Source organism: Danio rerio, chromosome 9 (genome assembly GCF_052040795.2).
Source record: "Danio rerio strain M-AB ecotype USA chromosome 9, GRCz13ab, whole genome shotgun sequence".
Classification (NCBI taxonomy): Eukaryota; Metazoa; Chordata; class Actinopteri; order Cypriniformes; family Danionidae; genus Danio; species Danio rerio.
This window is the reverse complement of record NC_141029.1, coordinates 407,501-426,048: the sequence shown is the minus strand read 5'-3', so window position 1 is coordinate 426,048 and position 18,548 is coordinate 407,501. Positions and strand designations below refer to the sequence as shown.

Below are 18,548 nucleotides of genomic sequence, written 5' to 3'. Positions count from 1 at the left end.
CCTCCTAATATTTAGCCGTGCCTCAGTATACGCAGATGTTCCTTCTGTGGCACCTTTAATAAAGCAGAAGATCTGAAAGCATGAGTCCTGATCATGAGTCCGCCCTCTTCTAGATTATCCCTGGAGGAGTTCCTCTCCGGCTTTGAGTTCTAACCTGATAAAGTGGCTGTATCTCCCAGACCACGCCATGAGTCCCAACGCCACCTTCATCCTCTGTGATTTTCTCCATCACACCACAGTAAATCAGCATATCCTCTAAGAGAGAAGCCTGCACGGTTCTCATGTTCTGCATGTGTCCCCCGTCAGATGACTGTCTGCTGCTGCTGGTGGCGTCGCTGCAGTGGAAGGTGTTCGAGGAGGAAAATCAGGCCTGTGTGAGACTCCTCGCTGGAGAAAACGTGGAGATCAGCCGGAATCTGGATCCACAGACACTCAATCAGTACACTCCTGTCAACAACTTCCTTCACTGCCGGTATCGGATGGGTTTCTATTAGCACACATCTTCCACAACATGCATTCAGAGTTGCTTTATTGTACCGGGTAGACTGATGGGGTATGGCATGACGTGTGTTTGTGTGTGTCGTCAGGTCATATCTGGACATGGTGAAGGTGTTTGTGTTCAGTTATTTTTTCTGGCTGGTGTTGTGCCTCATCTTCATCACGGGAACCACCAGGATTAACATGCTGTGTCTGGGTTATCTGGTGGCCTGCTTCTACTTCATGCTGTTCGGAGGCACATTACTGCTGCAGCCGGTGCAGTATGTGCTGAGACTGTGGGACGCTCTGATAGCATACACCTGCGTGGTCATCAGCCTCAAAAACTTGCTGTCGGTAAAACACTTCTATGATGGTTTAATTGGTTTTCAGATTGATGTTAGACTGCCTGAGCTGTATAGTTGCTTTCCCAGGCTGGAGTGTGTTTCCTAAACAACATCGACAAAACTCGCGGCTGAACTATCATGGCATGATGCATGATTTGGGAAAAGAGCGATGTAGTGACGAGTGTTCCCCAACATCGTAGTTTCTCTGTTGCAGATCCATCGCTTGAACCACGTTAGTTATAATGTAAAACACCCATAATGATGCCCTAAACAGGGTGGAGGAACTACTTCTTTAGAGAAGAAGCCTCGTCATTTATTTGTGCAGATTATATTGTTTTACACACACACGCATTTAAAAACAATCCAATATTAGTAACCTAGGCTCATTGTGTAAACGTATCCCCGCAGACATTTCTGAAGACTGCGGAATACGTCCCGGGAGGTCTACTTTTTTGCAGTTTTTGTTTACGCGAATCCGCGAGTGGCCACTGTGCACGCTTTTTCATGTCTCGAACGGCTCTCATGTGCACACGCTGTACTCCCGTGAAAAGCCGCCAGAGGCCGCTGTCTATCGACGTCCATCTGACTGAATGGCTTAATGATCGACTGATCGGCCGACCCAGCCACCCTCCTCCTCCTCTTTCCCTAAACCCAAGCGATTGGTTTACAAAAGCCGTCCAAAAAAAAAAGCAAAAGCCCTCGTCCGATTTTGACCGAGTTTTCGGATCTTGCTGCGTTCTCGCCCCATCGTGAACTCGTTTGGCTTTTATTTTTTGAATTGTGCTTTTCATCTTACCTGATTTCTGGAACTGCTCTTTCCCGGACTCGAACCCAGTCATCTCCGTTGCCGCCGCCGGCTTCTCCTCCTCTTCCGGGCCTCCGCCAACGTAACGGCACGAGCTAAGCGAACAAACTAGTTGTGGCGGAAAAAGCCCTCCACACAGAGGCGAGCCGTCAGCCCAGCCGGCGAGCGAGAAGAAGAGGAGAGGAAAAATGCGGCCATACATACCTCCAGCCATGTAAATCGTGATCTCCAAAAACATCTGCGGGGCTACGTTTCCAGAATGAGCCTGGGTTGAATAATAGTTTAGTAAAAACATGCACTCGCTTTCCATATTAACTGAAATATATGTATATGCCACATATAGAGCCTGTGTTTCCTTTACTAATATTGAGGACATTATATAGTTTATTTTAAAACATCAAATCACTTACAAAAGCTAACACGCACTCTAATGTCATATATAAATCATATAAATAAATAAATAATGAGGCGATTAATTATGAAATGATATTTAATACTTATTAGGAAATGAAAACTACTTTATTACTTTAATAATAATATTAACAATAACTTTATTAATAATATTAATATTATTGTATACTTTATACTTGCTCTAAATAGTGGAGTATTGCAAACCGGCCCACAATGATTATATTGCTTATTAAATAAAATAAATAAATCAATGAAACAGAAAAGTAAAGCCTGATTTCTTCTACTTAATAACCGTCTATGATTTAGACATTTTAAAACAGCACGGTTTCTGTCAACTAGCAGCTTCAATGAACTTTAATGAAGGGACCAGATGCTCTTACTTTGCATCCCTCTGGTGTGTTATAACATATTCTAATAATTTAGCAAACTGATTGAAGATTCTGTAGCTACAGATACTAGGTTGAGTTTTTTTTAGTTAATTCCAAAAGCAAAAACACAATAATTAGCCAAAAGTGAAGATGCACTACTAAAGTATACATTCTGAACTCACAAAAACAACAACAACAAAAAACAATTGAGATTAATAAAATAAATTAATCAATAAATAATAAAACAAATAAGCAAATAATATAAAGTAAATATGAAAAATATTAATATAAATAACCTATAAGAAAAAGGGAAGCAACAAATACTGGGTTAATGTTAATAGCAGAACACAATATCATAACTTCCGTCTCCTTCCCTGTTCCTTACATTTGAGATGCAGGGCCCAGAGCTTATATTAAACTATGATTAATGCAGTGTGGACATCACTTTTATAAGCATGTCTCAGGAAAAAATATTACCAGTGAAAGTGAGCAAAATATGTCAGTGAAAGACACTTTAGTAATATTGCATTTCTGTTAAATTAATTTTAAAAAACGGTAACACTTTACAATAAGGTTCGTTAGTTAATGCATTTACTAACATGAACTAATCATGAACAACACATGTACAGCATTTATTAATCATAACTGAACATTTACTAATGCATTATTTACATCCAAGTCCGTGCTTGTTAGCATTAGTTAATGCACCATGAGTTAACATGAACTAACAATGAACTACTGTATCTTCATTAACTAACGTTAACCAACATGAATAAATACTGTAGTAGATGTATTGTTTATTGTTTGTTCATGTTAATAAATGCATTAATTAACATTAACTAATGCACCTTATTTTAAAGTGTGACCAAAAAAACAAATAAACAAAAAGCAGGTCTGTAAAACCAGGAAATAAGTACATATTTTATATGTTTTTCAATCTGTCATTGCCTATTTTTGATAAATGTGCTATTAGATTTCATTGTATCATATTGATCCATGATATCCTTCTCCCCTCAGTTTTTCTACATCTGAAGAATAACGTTAGATTCGTAGTGAACTAGCTCTAGTGGCGGCGGGGCCCTTAGTAGCCGCTTATTTCTCTTAAGGGGCTGGCTATGTCTGACACTTGCGAGCGATAGCATTTTTCTCCGATATTTCAGATGCTGCGTGCTGACTGCCAGTCCAGTACAGGATTGATTTTAGGATGCTAGTGTTTGTCTTTATATGAGTTTTTCTAGTGTGTATAATCCATTTAAGATCTTCTGATCAGCCTGATTTGGTTGTTCAGAAAACTAGCATCAAGCAAATCCATGCAAAGTGTTTTCCCAGCATTGTGTGTTGATGTGTTCCATGATTGTGTTGTAATAGCTGGTTTAAATGAGTTTTCTGCTCTCAAAGCGTCTTTTTTTTGTGCACGCATGCTTTAACACAGACACAACACTCCAGCAGTAGACTTGACTGTTTGTTTGCTTTGTGTGAACAGCTCGGCTCCTGTGCGTATCTGGATCCTCTACAGAAGCACGGCTGTTGGCTGATTCAGGCTTTTAGCATGTTCTGCACCATCAAAGGCTACAGTCTGCGTAAGTACTGTGTTTTCAAACAGGATTGTGTATAGTATAATACATTAATCAGCACACAGCTGGAAAAATGCCCTTTTTTAAATTAATTTCTGCCCCTATATATTCATGCAAAGTTTTGAGATTTTTTGCATACACACTGAATGAAAAAAGAAACCTTGAAATCAGTAAATCATTGCTAAAGAATTAATTCATTGCTGGTAATGAGGGATCATTGTCCTTTTACAGTCAGTTCTTCATTGAGCATCACACAGGTTTAATGACAGATTTGGGGTTTGTCTCGTGTGTTCGGTAGCGAAGCCTGACAGTCAGTGTGAGCTGCCGGAGGGTGAGGCGGGCATCATCTGGGATGCCATCTGTTTCACTGTGCTGCTGGCTCAGAGGAGAGTCTTCCTCAGCTACTACTTTCTCTATGTCGTGTCTGACCTGCAGACGTCTAAAATCCTCGCTTCAAGGTGAGGAAAGAACAAACAACACCTGAAACACCGACATTATTCAGTATCCGGGATGACATGAAGGAACCCAGAATTTTTCACAGAGCAGTTCAGTAATGACTATTGTTCGCCTAAAAAAAGACCCCGAAACAGCCTAAATGTTAATTATTGAATGATTTTCCTTCATGTTTAGAGGTGCAGAATTGTTTGAAGCCAAAGTGAAGAAACAGGTGGCAGCGAGATTAGAGATGGAGATCAAATCTGTGGAGATCCTGAAGAAACAGTATGGGGATATATAAATATATTTATTTATTTATTTTTGTCAATAATTATTGAAATATCGTAATGGTTTACACCATTTTGAAGCCAGGTTCATTTTTTGTCCTTCAGAATGGAGAAGATCAAGTCAAAGCAGAATCCTCCTCCTCAGCAAGTGTCATCCTCTCCTGCTCATCCTGAATCCTCACATCTGCCAAAGCGCAAAGGTGCAGGAACAGATCCTTGACCACTCTATAAAACAGATATATAGGAATGTTTCTGTGTGTTGTTGTGTGTTTTAGTATGAACTACAGGCCATCTTCTCATTGGTTCTTACTTAAAGTTGCCATGTAATCAAAATGTACTCTTCTTATATTTCTGTTTATTTTTATGTGTCTTTTGCCCCCTCGAAATGACTTTCATATAGAAAGCCTTTTAATAGGCGGGACTATCAGTCCTTTAGGGCGGAGCTATCAGTCCTTTAGGGCGGAGCTATCAGTCCTTTAGGGTGGAGCTATCAGTCCTTTACAGTGGAGCTATTAGTCTTTGAGGGCAGGTCTATAAGTAATTAAGGGCAGGGCTATCAGTCTTTTAGGGTGGAGCTATTAGTCTTTGAGGGCAGGTCTATAAGTAGTTAAGGGCAGGGCTATCAGTCTTTTAGGGCGGAGCTATCAGTCCTTTACGGTGGAGCTATTAGTCTTTGAGGGCAGGTCTATAAGTAGTTAAGGGCAGGGCTATCAGTCCTTTACGGTGGAGCTATTAGTCTTTGAGGGCAGGTCTATAAGTAGTTAAGGGCAGGGCTATCAGTTCTTTAGGGTGGAGCTATTAGTCTTTGAGGGCAGGTCTATAAGTAATTAAGGGCAGGGCTATCAGTCTTTTAGGGTGGAGCTATTAGTCTTTGAGGGCAGGTCTATAAGTAATTAAGGGCAGGGCTATCAGTTCTTTAGGGCGGAGCTATTAGTCTTTAAGGGTAGGTCTATAAGTAGTTAAGGGCAGGGCTATCAGTCTTTTAGGGCGGAGCTATCAGTCCTTTACGGTGGAGCTATCAGTCTTTGAGGGCAGGTCTATAAGTAGTTAAGGGCAGGGCTATCAGTCTTTTAGGGTGGAGCTATTAGTCTTTGAGGGCAGGTCTATAAGTAGTTAAGGGCAGGGCTATCAGTCTTTTAGGGCGGAGCTATCAGTCCTTTACGGTGGAGCTATTAGTCTTTGAGGGCAGGTCTATAAGTAGTTAAGGGCAGGGCTATCAGTCCTTTACGGTGGAGCTATTAGTCTTTGAGGGCAGGTCTATAAGTAGTTAAGGGCAGGGCTATCAGTTCTTTAGGGTGGAGCTATTAATCTTTGAGGGCAGGTCTATAAGTAATTAAGGGCAGGGCTATCAGTCTTTTAGGGTGGAGCTATTAGTCTTTGAGGGCAGGTCTATAAGTAATTAAGGGCAGGGCTATCAGTTCTTTAGGGCGGAGCTATTAGTCTTTAAGGGTAGGTCTATAAGTAGTTAAGGGCAGGGCTATCAGTCTTTTAGGGCGGAGCTATCAGTCCTTTACGGTGGAGCTATCAGTCTTTGAGGGCAGGTCTATAAGTAATTAAGGGCAGGGCTATCAGTTCTTTAGGGTGGAGCTATTAGTCTTTGAGGGCAGGTCTATAAGTAATTAAGGGCAGGGCTATCAGTTCTTTAGGGCGGAGCTATTAGTCTTTGAGGGCAGGTCTATAAGTAGTTAAGGGCAGGGCTATCAGTCTTTTAGGGCGGAGCTATCAGTCCTTTACGGTGGAGCTATTAGTCTTTGAGGGCAGGTCTATAAGTAGTTAAGGGCAGGGCTATCAGTCCTTTAGGGCGGAGCTATTAGTCATTAAGGGCAGGGCTATCAGTCCTTTAGGGCGGAGCTATTAGTCATTAAGGGCAGGGCTATCAGTCCTTTAGGGCGGAGCTATTAGTCATTAAGGGCAGGGCTATCAGTCCTTTAGGATGGAGCTTTCAGTCCTTTAGGGTGGGTCTATTAGTCTTTAAGGGTGGGGCTATCAGTCACTGAGGGTCACTATTAGTCCTGTATGGAGCGGGGCTATACGTGCTTCAGGGTGGAGCTATCAGTCATTTAGGGCGGGACTAGACTGTTTCAAGTGGAAGTACATCATAATAGCGGAAAAAAGGACAATCTTCCCTTCTGTTTCATTGGGACTTTAAGTCAGACCATAACTCAACCACAACTGAACTGAACTGAGTAATAATTATGAATAAAATGTGATCTGTGCGTGAATAATGAAGAGCTAACTGACCCGTGTGTGTCTGCTTGTTTATTAAGATGGAGACTGTGGATACGATATGTTTGACACTGACAGTGAGGAAGAGGAGGAGGAGGTGAAGGACAGGGCACAGGAGAGCATTTTACCTATGAAGAAAACAGCCTTTCAGGTACGGGAGAAACAGAAGCTAATAACCCATTCATTGCTCATAACAGCACTTCCCAATCAATGACTGCACGTCTTATTATATACCTATAAAGCTGTTTGTGCTCTGGGTATTACAACACTGTATGCACACTGTGCTGAACTACCTGGAAGATGTCACAGACTCACAGAATGTCCCTCTTCTGTTGATTCGTCTTCAGTTCCTGTTTATGAGTTGTTTGGAGATGTAATGCAGATGTGATTATGCTTACAGATCACTTCATGTTTTCATTATTTGATGTATTTCTCAACAGTTGGCGTATGAGGCGTGGGTGGCGGGCCCGAAAGCAGCCCTCAACGCCTATAATCAGCAAGAACAAGAAGAAACCAGTAAAGAGAAAAGAAAGCTGCACAGACAAGAGGGTACCTTTGCATGAAATAAGTTTCTGCTTAAATATTCATTTACTTTACTTCCTTTCCAGGCCAAATCTAAGGTTTATACAGTGTAATAGTCTGGTTATTTTATTGCATCCATGTGAGGAAATCACCGCACTGTTCTTTGACATTGCTTAATCTCCACAATTTTTAAAAATAAATAACAATGTCTGATGTTTTAATGTCTAAGCATATATAGCAGGGGTCTCCAAACTTGTTTCTGGAGGGTCAGTGTCCTGGAGATTTAGCTCTAACCCTAATCAAACACACCTGAACAAGCTAATCAAGCTCTTACTAGGTATACTTGAAACACCCAGGCAGGTGTGTTGAGGCAAGTTGGAGCTAAAACCTGCAGGGACACCGGACCTCCAGGACCGAAACTGTTGACGCCTGATATATAGCATTTCAAAGATATTGCTCACACTTTATTTAAATGTATAATTTACACTATTTACAAACCATTAACTAAGATTTGTAGCTCAGTAAACTACTAATTATCTGTTTATTAATAGTTAGTAGTTGGGTTTAGACTTTGGGCAGGATTAAGGATGTAAAATAAGATCATACTTTATAAGTGAGCAGTTCATATCTTAATAATTAGGAGGTAATAAGCAAGTCGTGGTAGGAATTGGTACTTAACCTAAAGTGTTAACAAAATATTAAATATATATATCCATCATAAAACTAGTAACTAATGACAAAAACATAATAATAATCCATATATTCCTATCAAAAGTCGGTTTGAGGAAGATAAGAGGGAACCCATTTTCACAATGTTTTCACCCTATTGAAGTGTGTGTTTACAGATTAAGTCAATATTATTCTCCCTCCTGTGAAATGTGAATTCTTTTAATTCTTTTCTTTGCAATTTAGAGACAATTCCAGCACATCTCTAATCATAACAGTGTTCATAACTCATCTCTAATAGCTGATGTGTTTCCTCTTCTCTATGATGACAGCACATCATATTAGACTAGATATTCTTCAAGACACTAGTGTTCAGCTTACAGTGACATGTAAAGGCTTCACTAGGGTAATTAGGGTAAAGTTAGGGTAATTAGGCAAGTCATTGTATAACAGTGGTTTGTTCTGGAGACAATCCAAAAAAAAAAAATCATAATAATATTGGCTAAAAAAAAAAAAAAAAAAAAAAAAAATATATATATATATATATATATATATATATATATATATATATATATATATATATATATATATATATATATATATTATTTGAAAATAAAAACTGCTAAATAAATAATAAACTTGGCGAATAATTTAACCTTCAGCCGTATATTTTTATATATATATATATATATATATATATATATATATATATATATATATATGTGTGTGTGTGTGTGTGTGTGTGTGTATATTTATGCTTAGAGAATGTTAACTGATGTACTTTAGGTATCGACAAAGATGAGCCTGAAGAAGAGCTGCAGGAGGAGAGTCTTAAAGAAGAAGAAGGAGAAGAAGAAAGAGGTTTAATATTGCTTTATATTATGTATTTGTACCGTATTGATATACAGTATAGCTGACAAAGATATCAGCAGTAACTGGTAGATATCAAACTAACTGGGGCCAAAAGTGCTTCAACAAAGCATTGAGTAAGAGCTGTGGATGCATACACACTGCAAAAACGGCTTTCTACTTAGAGTTTGTGTCTTGTTTCTAGTCTAAATAACTGCAAAGTCTTAAATGGAGAAGCATTTTCTAGACAAATATAAAGCGTAGTGTTGTTTTCAGAAATAATGAGGCAAAATTAAGAGAGTTTTTCCTTAAAACAAGCACAATAATGTGACGATGGGGAAGCAGAATAATCTTATTTTTCAGTTTGACATCAGATTATTTTGTTTACTCCTCTGGATTACAGAATGCACTTTATTACTGCAGCTTTATTATGATAGGAAACCTACTGTATATACAATCAAGCCTGAAATTATTCATACCTCAAACATGACACAGGCCTTACCCAAAAGATAATAAGACCTATAACCTTAGTCAGAGTTTGCCAGGGGTAAACTAATAATTCCAGTCCTGACTTCATAACAGGAGAATAAGCTGTGTGTAATGCTTCTGGATTATGAATGTGTTTAATTGATGAAACTTGAATAGTTTTCTTTAAACATGTGTTGTGTTTTCTGTAGAGCACATATTCCGGCGTATTCTTGACATGTTGAAGTTCCTCTGGGTTTTCCTTCTGCGTCTGACGGAGGATGCCATATCAGGTCTGAATGCGCTCTGTAAAGACAGCCTGAACATCTCTAAGGTGCTTCGCTTTGAGAAAACTCTACTGAGCATACAGCAGAACAAGGTGAAGTTCCTCTGAGAACAGATTCCCAGAATAAAACAGAAACTGATCTGCTTTACGTCAGAGCTTTAGTAAAGGAGGGTCTTGTTGACCCGGAGGATGTAGTAGTGCACACAGAATTACATCCAGAAGACAACAGCCGTGTTAAAGATGAACTGTAATCCTCTGTTGTCAGGGCAGGGACGTCAATCATGAGAGCATTCATAAGTTCTACAAAACCTGGCTGTCCAGACAAGAAACCGAGGACACGCTGGACACAGAAAAGGAGGATGTTAAAGAAATGACCTGCTCTCCTCCTGCAGTGAGCAGCTACCCTCGGGGATATGTCAAACTCAACAGCCTACACTCATGGGGCAGCAGCCTGTCCAGGTATGATGAACAAGTTAAAAGCTGACCTATTCTGCCTCTGTTTACAAAATGCTGATGTCCCTAGAGTGTGTAGTGATGTTCGAGCTGAAAGTACATTATGTGTGTGTGAAACTCTTTAAAACTGACTCTTTTAGGCTTTGATCCTAATTGTGGCATTTTGGTGAATAAAAATTTAAAGTTAACATATGAAGTTTGATTTTTAGTCCTAGTCCTACACAGTTGATCACTTGAGGTGTATTTTGTAATTAGCAAATAATTAAAAGACTTCAAGTGTAAGCATCAGCTGATCAGCTTTTAGTGTAAGGCTCGGTCGTCAGGTATGCTCGTGATCTGTTTGTATCATCAATCTGGCAACCCGTGTGTGCATCATGTCTGATGTGTCGGTCAATCTAATATACTTTACAATTAAAGTCTGCAGGAAATGAAAAATTACAATGTTTATGTTTAAGTGGCTATTTCACAGTGTTGTTCTTAAGGTAAATAATTAATCTTTGCATGTTAATTTATGGAATTTTATTATTATTATTATTATTTTTTTTTTTACAAATAAATTATTACTTAATTTAATTATATATTTGGCCATCTTTGTGTTTGGAGAGGCACTTTTTCTGTTGATGTCAACCTGAGGCCTTCCTTAGCCAACTATATATATCAATATTTTAAGCCAAGCCCTCCTTACCGTTTTCAATGAGGGAATGCTGCTCAGAAGAAAGCCCCGTCCCTATTCAATATTCCATTTCAGTTGGCGTTACGCCCCGTGTGGCTCGGAGGATGAAAAAGGGCTTAACATAATTATGACAACCCAATATTTTAAGAATTCCCCTGAGACGTTAACTGCTATGAATCAACACAGACTTTATTACAATAAAGAAAGAAATGAACATTTAAATCACCCAAAGTATATTTACAATAAATGCAAAAAGTAAACAAACATACCTGATGGAGGGAAGGAGAATAAGTGGTGCCAAATCAAAGAAAATAACAAATTAATAAAATGCAGGTCACGTGACATACTTCCCTTCACTTCCCTCTAGGTACTTTTAAATCACAAACTCTCTTTAAAGCGAACCCGAACACAAGATAGGCACCAAAAGTTACACAAACAAACACAGCAGCAACAAGCAACATGGATCCCCACTTAAATAACACCCATCCTCTTCTGATTGGTCCACTCGGGAGAACTCTGCCAACCAATCAGAACACCTAGATTTTAGAAGTGCAGGAGACAGCAAATAGAAGCAGAAAGGGGAGGAGGGAACAACAGAGCAACGCCCCCAGGCATGTAACAGTTGGAAATACATCAACATACTGAAATGAAAGTATCCGCTTCTGGTTCACAAAATCTTTTAAGGTCATTTAACGGCCAAAACGGTTTTTGTTTGATTGACTTACCTGCGGAAGTAATTAAACAAAAATCTCCCTTATTTTCTCCAACCTGCTCTTTGTACTTCAAGCCCAGCCTGTTTGACTGTGAGATGTGTGACATGGGGAAAATAAAACACTCGGCTCTCCTTGTGCTGTGTGTGTTTCAGCTGCCAGACTGACGACACTCTCCTGGTGACCCGCCAGCCAACTCTAGATGACGTGGATGAGCTTGACTTCACACCGCTCGACTCTGAGCAACACTGTGGAGATGCCCAGTCAGAGTATACATCATTTTTGACTTGATTAAACTTAATTTTGATGGTCCGACTACATGGCATCTAAAGTCAGCAAAAAATGAAGTGATATCATGATTTCAGCACACACTTACAGTAGAGTGCGTAATTTCTCTTGATTCTTTTTCCTCAAAAGAACTCCTGATATCAGTAAAGAGCGGAAGGATCCTGATAAAGGATGTGAAATGCTGACAGACGGATGGACACATGAAGAAAACACCGCCGACATCGTGCTGACAGAGTTTCCCAAACAAATGAATCTGCACCAGGTGGAAAAAGAAGAGACCCCAGAGCCCAGAACACTCAATCAGGAGACCAGAGCACTTACTGCCAGCGAACTGCTGCTTAACAAGTGAGAAACACACACACACACACACACACACACACACAGACACACACACACACACACACACACACACACACACAGAGAGAGAGACTTGTTCCTATATCCTGGTGGGGACTCTCATAGATGTAATGATGCTTCTACTACACTGTAAAACCCAATAAGTTGAGGTAACTCAAACCATTTGAGGAAACGGATTGCAACAAACCATTTAAGTTCAAAAATTAATTTATATGAGTGCTGTGAACTTAATATATTTGAGTAAATGAAGCAATTTGAGCAATTTGAGCCCGTGCTCAACTGAAAACTCCCATTTTTATGCAAACCCTGCCCATTTTTATGCAAACCCTGCCCATTTTTATTCAAACCCTGCCCATTTTATGCAAACCCTGCCGATTTTTATTCAAACCCTGCCCATTTTTATTCAAACCCTGCCCATTTTTATGCAAACCCTGCCCATTTTATTCAAACCCTGCCCATTTTTATTCAAACCCTGCCCATTTTTATGCAAACCCTGCCCATTTTATTCAAACCCTGCCCATTTTTAATCAAACTCTGCCCATTTTTATTCAAACTCTGCCCATTTTTATTCAAACCCTGCCCGTTTTTATTCAAACCCTGCCCATTTTTATTCAAACCCTGCCCGTTTTTATTCAAACCCTGCCCATTTTTATTCAAACTCTGCCTATTTTTATTCAAACCCTGCCCATTTTTATTCAAACCCTGCCCATTTTTATGCAAACCCTGCCCATTTTATTCAAACCCTGCCCGTTTTTATTCAAACCCTGCCCATTTTTATGCAAACCCTGCCCATTTTATTCAAACCCTGCCCGTTTTTATTCAAACCCTGCCCATTTTTATTCAAACTCTGCCTATTTTTATTCAAACCCTGCCCATTTTTATTCAAACTTTGCCCGTTTTTATTCAAACCCTGCCCATTTTTATGCAAACCCTGCCCATTTTTATGCAAACCCTGCCCATTTTTATGCAAACCCTGCCCATTTTCCCTCCCCAGACACTCCTACCCAAACAGATCTAGACACACCCACTTTCCTGACTTTTTCCAAACTAGAGGCGTAAAAACACCCTGCTGAAACAGGGCGGGGGGGTTCATGGCCGTTTAAGGCAACTCAAACCGCTAAAGGAAACTGATCACTGCAAACCATTTCAGTTCAAAAACTCATCTACATGAGTACTGCGAACATACTCCATTTTCGCTGCAGTAATGCTGTCTAACTCTCCCTGTTTGTTCTTCCTCTACGCAGCATTTTTGATATTCCAGAGATCGAGGAGTCAGACAGATTCTACTCGTCGCTGCCCCGTGGCCTGCGTCTCGTCTTTGCTCTGTATAATCTGATGGAGTCTCAGTCGGAGATGTTCTGCTACTTTGTGATGATCTTCAATCATGTGGTGTCTGCTTCTCTGCTCACGCTCTTCCTGCCGATCCTCATCTTCCTGTGGGCCATGATGTCGGTGCCACGACCAACCAAGCGCTTCTGGATGACCGCTATCATCTACACTCAGGTCAGCTCGTCATGTTCCAAATGATCATTCATTCATTCATCTGCTTTTCTGCTTAGTGTCTTAATTAATCTGGGGTCGCCACAGCGGAATGAACCGCCAACTTATCCAGCATATGTTTTATGCAGCGGATGCCCTTCCAGCTGCAACCCATCACTGAGAAACACCCAAACTCTCTTGCACAATGGCCAGTGTAGTTGATCAGTTCCCCTATAGCGCATGTGTTTGGACTGTGGGGGAAACTGGAGCACCCGAAGAAAACCCATGCCAACATGGGGAGAACATGCAAACTCCACACAGAAACACCAACTGACCCAGCCGAGACTCCTGAATTCATGAATGTTGCGGGCGGTGGTGATGATATAGCGTAAACTCACGTGTCCAGTCGGTTAGATTGATCTCATTGACCAATTCCTGGATGTGTAAAATGTGCAGATTTGAAATATGATGCATTTATACCTGACATGCTCCCTTTTCCTCCTCCTTCCCTCAGCTCACAGTGGTGGTGAAGTACTTTTTCCAGTTCGGCTTCTTCCCATGGACCACATCAGCGTACCTGGGCATCAATGCTGAGCGAGCGTTCGCCGTACCCAACATAGTAGGAGTGGAGAAGAAAGACGGATACGTCCTGGTAGACCTCATTCAGTTAATCGCTCTGTTCTTCCATCGCTCCATCCTCAAGGTATCAGCAGCGCTTCACCTGCACAGAAATATACAGCACACTGTCATCGGGAATGTTTGATGATGATGATGACGATACTGAAATGTGTTTGTGTGTTTTCAGTGTCATGGATTGTGGGATAACAAGGAGGTGGAGATGCCAGACTTCTTTAAGAAGCTAAAGAGGAAAACGGAGAAAAACAAGATGACTGGAGGATCGAGACAACGAGAAGAAAACACCAGCCGACGAATACCCTTCCTTCCTCTTCAGGTCTCTTTCCTTCGGAGACAGAGAGCAGAGAGTCCTGAGAGAGCGGGTAAGATCTCCATATGAACATACATAAATACACACACACACACACACACACACACACACACACACACACACACACACACAAAATCCTCTACACTCCGTCACGTTGTCTACAGTCAGTATAAATATCTGCAGAAGGCATGGTTGTGTACTCATTTCCCCACATCACACAATGCTACCAGCTATAACCCCTGACCCCACTGCATGGCCCACTGAAAACACACTTCAACATGGTCAAGTGGCACCGGGAGGATCCAGGAGAAACACACACCATCAATGACCTGCCACAATTACTTACATTTACTCATTAATATGCATTCATTTTCTTTTCGGCTTAGTCCTTCTGGGGTCCTTAGTCCTTCTGGGGTCGCCACGGTGCAATGAACCGCCAACTTATCCAGCATATGTTTTACACAGGGGATCCCCTTCCAGCTGCAACCCATCTTTGTGAATGAGTTTGTATGGATGTATGGATGTTTCCCACTCATACACTATATTCAATTTAGCCTACCTAATTCAGGTACATAATTGAACATACAACAAAAACCCAGGACGTAAAACCAAGACACAACTGAAGACACAAAGCAGAGAGCTTATACAGCAAACCTCAAACAGCAGACAGCTGGAACAATAACACATGCAGGCTTACTAGTGCTCAAGGGAACAGTGCCCTCCAGTGTGCATAGCACTGCAGCAGGAGGACAGGACTTATTAAAGGGGCAGTTCACACCAAAATTAAAAACTCCTCCTCATTTATTCTCCCACATGTTGTTTAATAATAATAATAATAATAATAATAGACTGGTAATAAGACTAGTTAATAGTGGGAATTGGTACTTAAACTAACACTTAACCAGAAACTCAAATCAGCTTTAAACAAGTGAAGGACGAGTGAACTACATCTGCAGTTAAAGAGATATTTACACTTAAAAAAGAACATTTACTCACTATTTATGACTTTCATTTTCTGTTGAACACAAAGAAGATGTTTTGAAGAAAACCTGTAAGCCTTGACTGTCATGCTCAACACATACTATGGAGGTCATTCATTGCCTGTTCAACAGAAGAAAGAAAGTCCAAAATAGTCAATATTTCAGTGTTTGGGTGAACTGTGCCTTTAATGGTTCTGTATCATGGTGGTGTTTCAAGTGTACACACTTGGGTGTGCTTAAGGCTATTTACTTAATATTTATGAGATAACTATAAACCTCTGTGTTATTGATTTATAATATTGTAGTAAACAAGCAAAGGAAGAAAAGTGAAGAATCTTGTTTAGGCCTACATGTGTTTACTGTGCACAGTGGCCCTGCTTTTACATCTATTAAATATTCTATCAGCAGATGGGCATCAGATGAGGAAGAAGCGTTCACAGAAGAAGAGAAGCGTGCCGCTGAGCAGGAAGGAGAGAATGAAGAAATACATGAATGACCGACTCCTGGAGGCCAAAGCTGCGGTCATAGAGCTGTGAGAGATCTTACATTTACATTAACATTTAGTCATTTAGTAGAAGCTTTTATCCAAAGCGACTTACAAATGAGGACAAAGAAGCAATTTACACAACTAAGAGCAACAGTGAATAAGTGCTGTAGGCAAGTTTCAGGTCTGTAAAGTCTAAGAAGGAAAGCGTTAGTAATTATTATTTTTTATTTATTTATTTTTTGGGTACAGTTAGTGTGATATCCAGAGAGGCAATTGCAGATGAGGAAGGGAAGTGGAGACTAAATAGTTGAGTTTTTAGTCGTTTCTTGAAGACAGCGAGTGACTCTGCCGTTCTGATGCAGTTAGGGAGTTCATTCCACCAACTGGGCAGATTGAGCGCGAGAGTTCGCGAAAGTGTTTTCTTCCCTCTTTGGGATGGAACCACGAGGCGACGTTCATTCACAGAACGCAAGTTTCTGGAGGACACATACATCTGCAGAAGTGAGAGCAGACAAGAAGGAGCAAAGCCAGAAGTCGCTTTGTAGGCAAACATCAGAGCTTTGAATTTGATGCGAGCAGCAACTGGCAGCCAGTGCAAACGGATGAGCAGCGGAGTGACATGTGCTCTTTTAGGTTCATTAAAGACCACTCGTGCTGCTGCATTCTGGAGCAGATGAAGAGGTTTGATAGAGTTAGCTGGAAGCCCGGCTAGTAGAGAGTTGCAGTAATCCAGTTTGGAGAGAACAAGAGCTTGAACAAGGAGTTGAGCTGCATGTTCAGATAACTATATTCAGCCAACGTCTGCATTATTTACATGCATTATTTCAACACATTACATTCAATATGCACTTTCCTAAACTTGTTTTAGCCTAAAATTGACAGAAAGTCAAAGCTGAATTTGTGAACACATTATATTCCAAATTTGAATTTAATATCTCCAAAATGAGCGTTCAGTAAGTTTTAGTTTGGCTGCAGTACCGGACATGACCACCAGGTGACCTTCAGTTTATATTGGTGACCATATGAGCTTTAGTTTTGTCGCTCCCTCTGTTTTGGGAAAAATTAACTGTATTTTTTATATCTTTTACAATATTTGTAGACAGAATTCTATACACTGCAAAACTTTATTAAATGAAATGAGTGTAGTTAACTTAAAATTGACTGAAAATAAATTCTATACCTCATTACTTCAGCGTAAATAGAGTAAGTTCACAGTACTTATATAGATTCGTTTTTTAACTCAAATGGTTTGTTGCAATCAGTTTCCTCAAACGGTTTGAGTTGCCTTAACTTATTGGGTTTTACAGTTCTCAGTGGGTTTGAGTTGTCTTCATTTATCGGGTTTTATTGTGCTGAAATTGCTTCATTTACTCAAATGGATTAGTTTCACAGTACTCAGGATTAGTTTTTTGAATCTAAATGGTTTGTTGCAATCAGTTCCCTTAAATCAGGGATGTCAAACTCAGTTCCTGGAGGGCCGCAGCTCTGCACAGTTTAGTTCCAACCCAAAGTAAACACACCTGATCAAACTAATTGAGTCCTTCAGGCTTGTTTGAAACCTGCAGGTAAGTGTGTGTGAGCAGGGTTGGAACTAAACTGTGCAGGGCTGCGGCCCTCCAGGAATTGAGTTTGACACCCCTGCATTAAATGGTTTGAAATGGTTCCTCAAATGGTTTACAGTGCAGTAGTATGGGACTTTTGGTGGCATTTGATTTTAATTTAGCCTCTAAAAATGATAATAAAGTTTGATGTGCATTAATTGTTGACCTCATCATCTGTATGTCTGTTGGGTAATTTCTCTGAAATGCAATGTTTTCTTTCCTTTGCAGTGCTCTACACATATACTTACCCATAAGGCAGTTCTTCTATGACATCATCCACCCCGAGTACAGCCCTGTGTGTGACGTGTACGCGCTGATGTTCCTGATAGACGTGGTCAACTTCATCATCATTATATTCGGATACTGGGCTTTTGGAGTACGTTTTAGCTCTCAAAAACACACAAGCATTACTTCGCTTTTACATTTTAAAGGGATTCCTATAATGCAAAAATCACTATATAAGGGGTTTAAACCCAGTGTGTGTGTGTGTGTCAGCAGTGTGTGAATCTCTCCAGCAGCCTCGAATGCTAAGCATGTATTAGTTGTCTTTGTTCTAATCAGACTTACGTGTCATCAGAGGGGGAAAGCCCCGCCCACTAGTTGCCATCTCTCCCTCATTAGCATAAACAGCAGCCCTGAGTGAGCAGCAGCCGTCAGACTTCAGCTGTATATATTTGCAGATATGTACTGTTCTGTCTTGGCTATGATCTGTTAATAGTGTAATGTGCTGTATGATTTCTACAGAAGCACAGTGCGGCGGCTGATATAACAGAGTCGCTGTCTGAAGACCAGGTTCCCGAGGCGTTCCTCGTCATGCTCCTCATCCAGTTCAGCACCATGATCGTGGACCGAGCGCTCT

At 40.4% G+C, this 18,548-nt stretch overlaps 1 protein-coding gene across 6 annotated transcripts in view; it reads left to right on the top strand.

Annotated features, from left to right (window-relative positions):
- The window catches only part of si:dkey-11f4.7, a 62,512-nt gene that overhangs the window by 32,457 nt on the left and 11,507 nt on the right, over positions 1-18,548 (top strand). For 3 of the 6 annotated variants that reach the window (XR_015499005.1, XM_087267217.1, XM_087267219.1), the window contains 20 exons: positions 114-215; positions 307-472; positions 588-831; positions 3,889-3,985; positions 4,278-4,437; positions 4,610-4,699; positions 4,807-4,901; positions 6,969-7,078; positions 7,368-7,476; positions 8,902-8,976; positions 9,642-9,808; positions 9,981-10,174; positions 11,707-11,820; positions 11,969-12,184; positions 13,441-13,699; positions 14,190-14,378; positions 14,481-14,673; positions 16,007-16,133; positions 17,918-18,065; positions 18,434-18,548. The exon at positions 18,434-18,548 is cut by the window's right edge and continues 100 nt beyond it. Coding sequence is in view for 3 of the 6 variants with exons in the window: in XM_087267217.1 (XP_087123343.1) it covers positions 114-215; positions 307-472; positions 588-831; positions 3,889-3,985; positions 4,278-4,437; positions 4,610-4,699; positions 4,807-4,901; positions 6,969-7,078; positions 7,368-7,476; positions 8,902-8,976; positions 9,642-9,808; positions 9,981-10,174; positions 11,707-11,820; positions 11,969-12,184; positions 13,441-13,699; positions 14,190-14,378; positions 14,481-14,673; positions 16,007-16,133; positions 17,918-18,065; positions 18,434-18,548 (2,970 nt within the window). In the remaining 3 variants the exon portion in view is untranslated. Of the gene's footprint in view, positions 1-113; positions 216-306; positions 473-587; positions 832-3,888; positions 3,986-4,277; positions 4,438-4,609; positions 4,700-4,806; positions 5,205-5,819; positions 6,089-6,242; positions 6,471-6,537; positions 6,643-6,968; positions 7,079-7,367; positions 7,477-8,901; positions 8,977-9,641; positions 9,809-9,980; positions 10,175-11,706; positions 11,821-11,968; positions 12,185-13,440; positions 13,700-14,189; positions 14,379-14,480; positions 14,674-16,006; positions 16,134-17,917; positions 18,066-18,433 lie in introns of those variants that run through there. The other 3 variants (XM_087267218.1, XR_015499007.2, XR_015499006.1) reach the window with 3 other exon arrangements.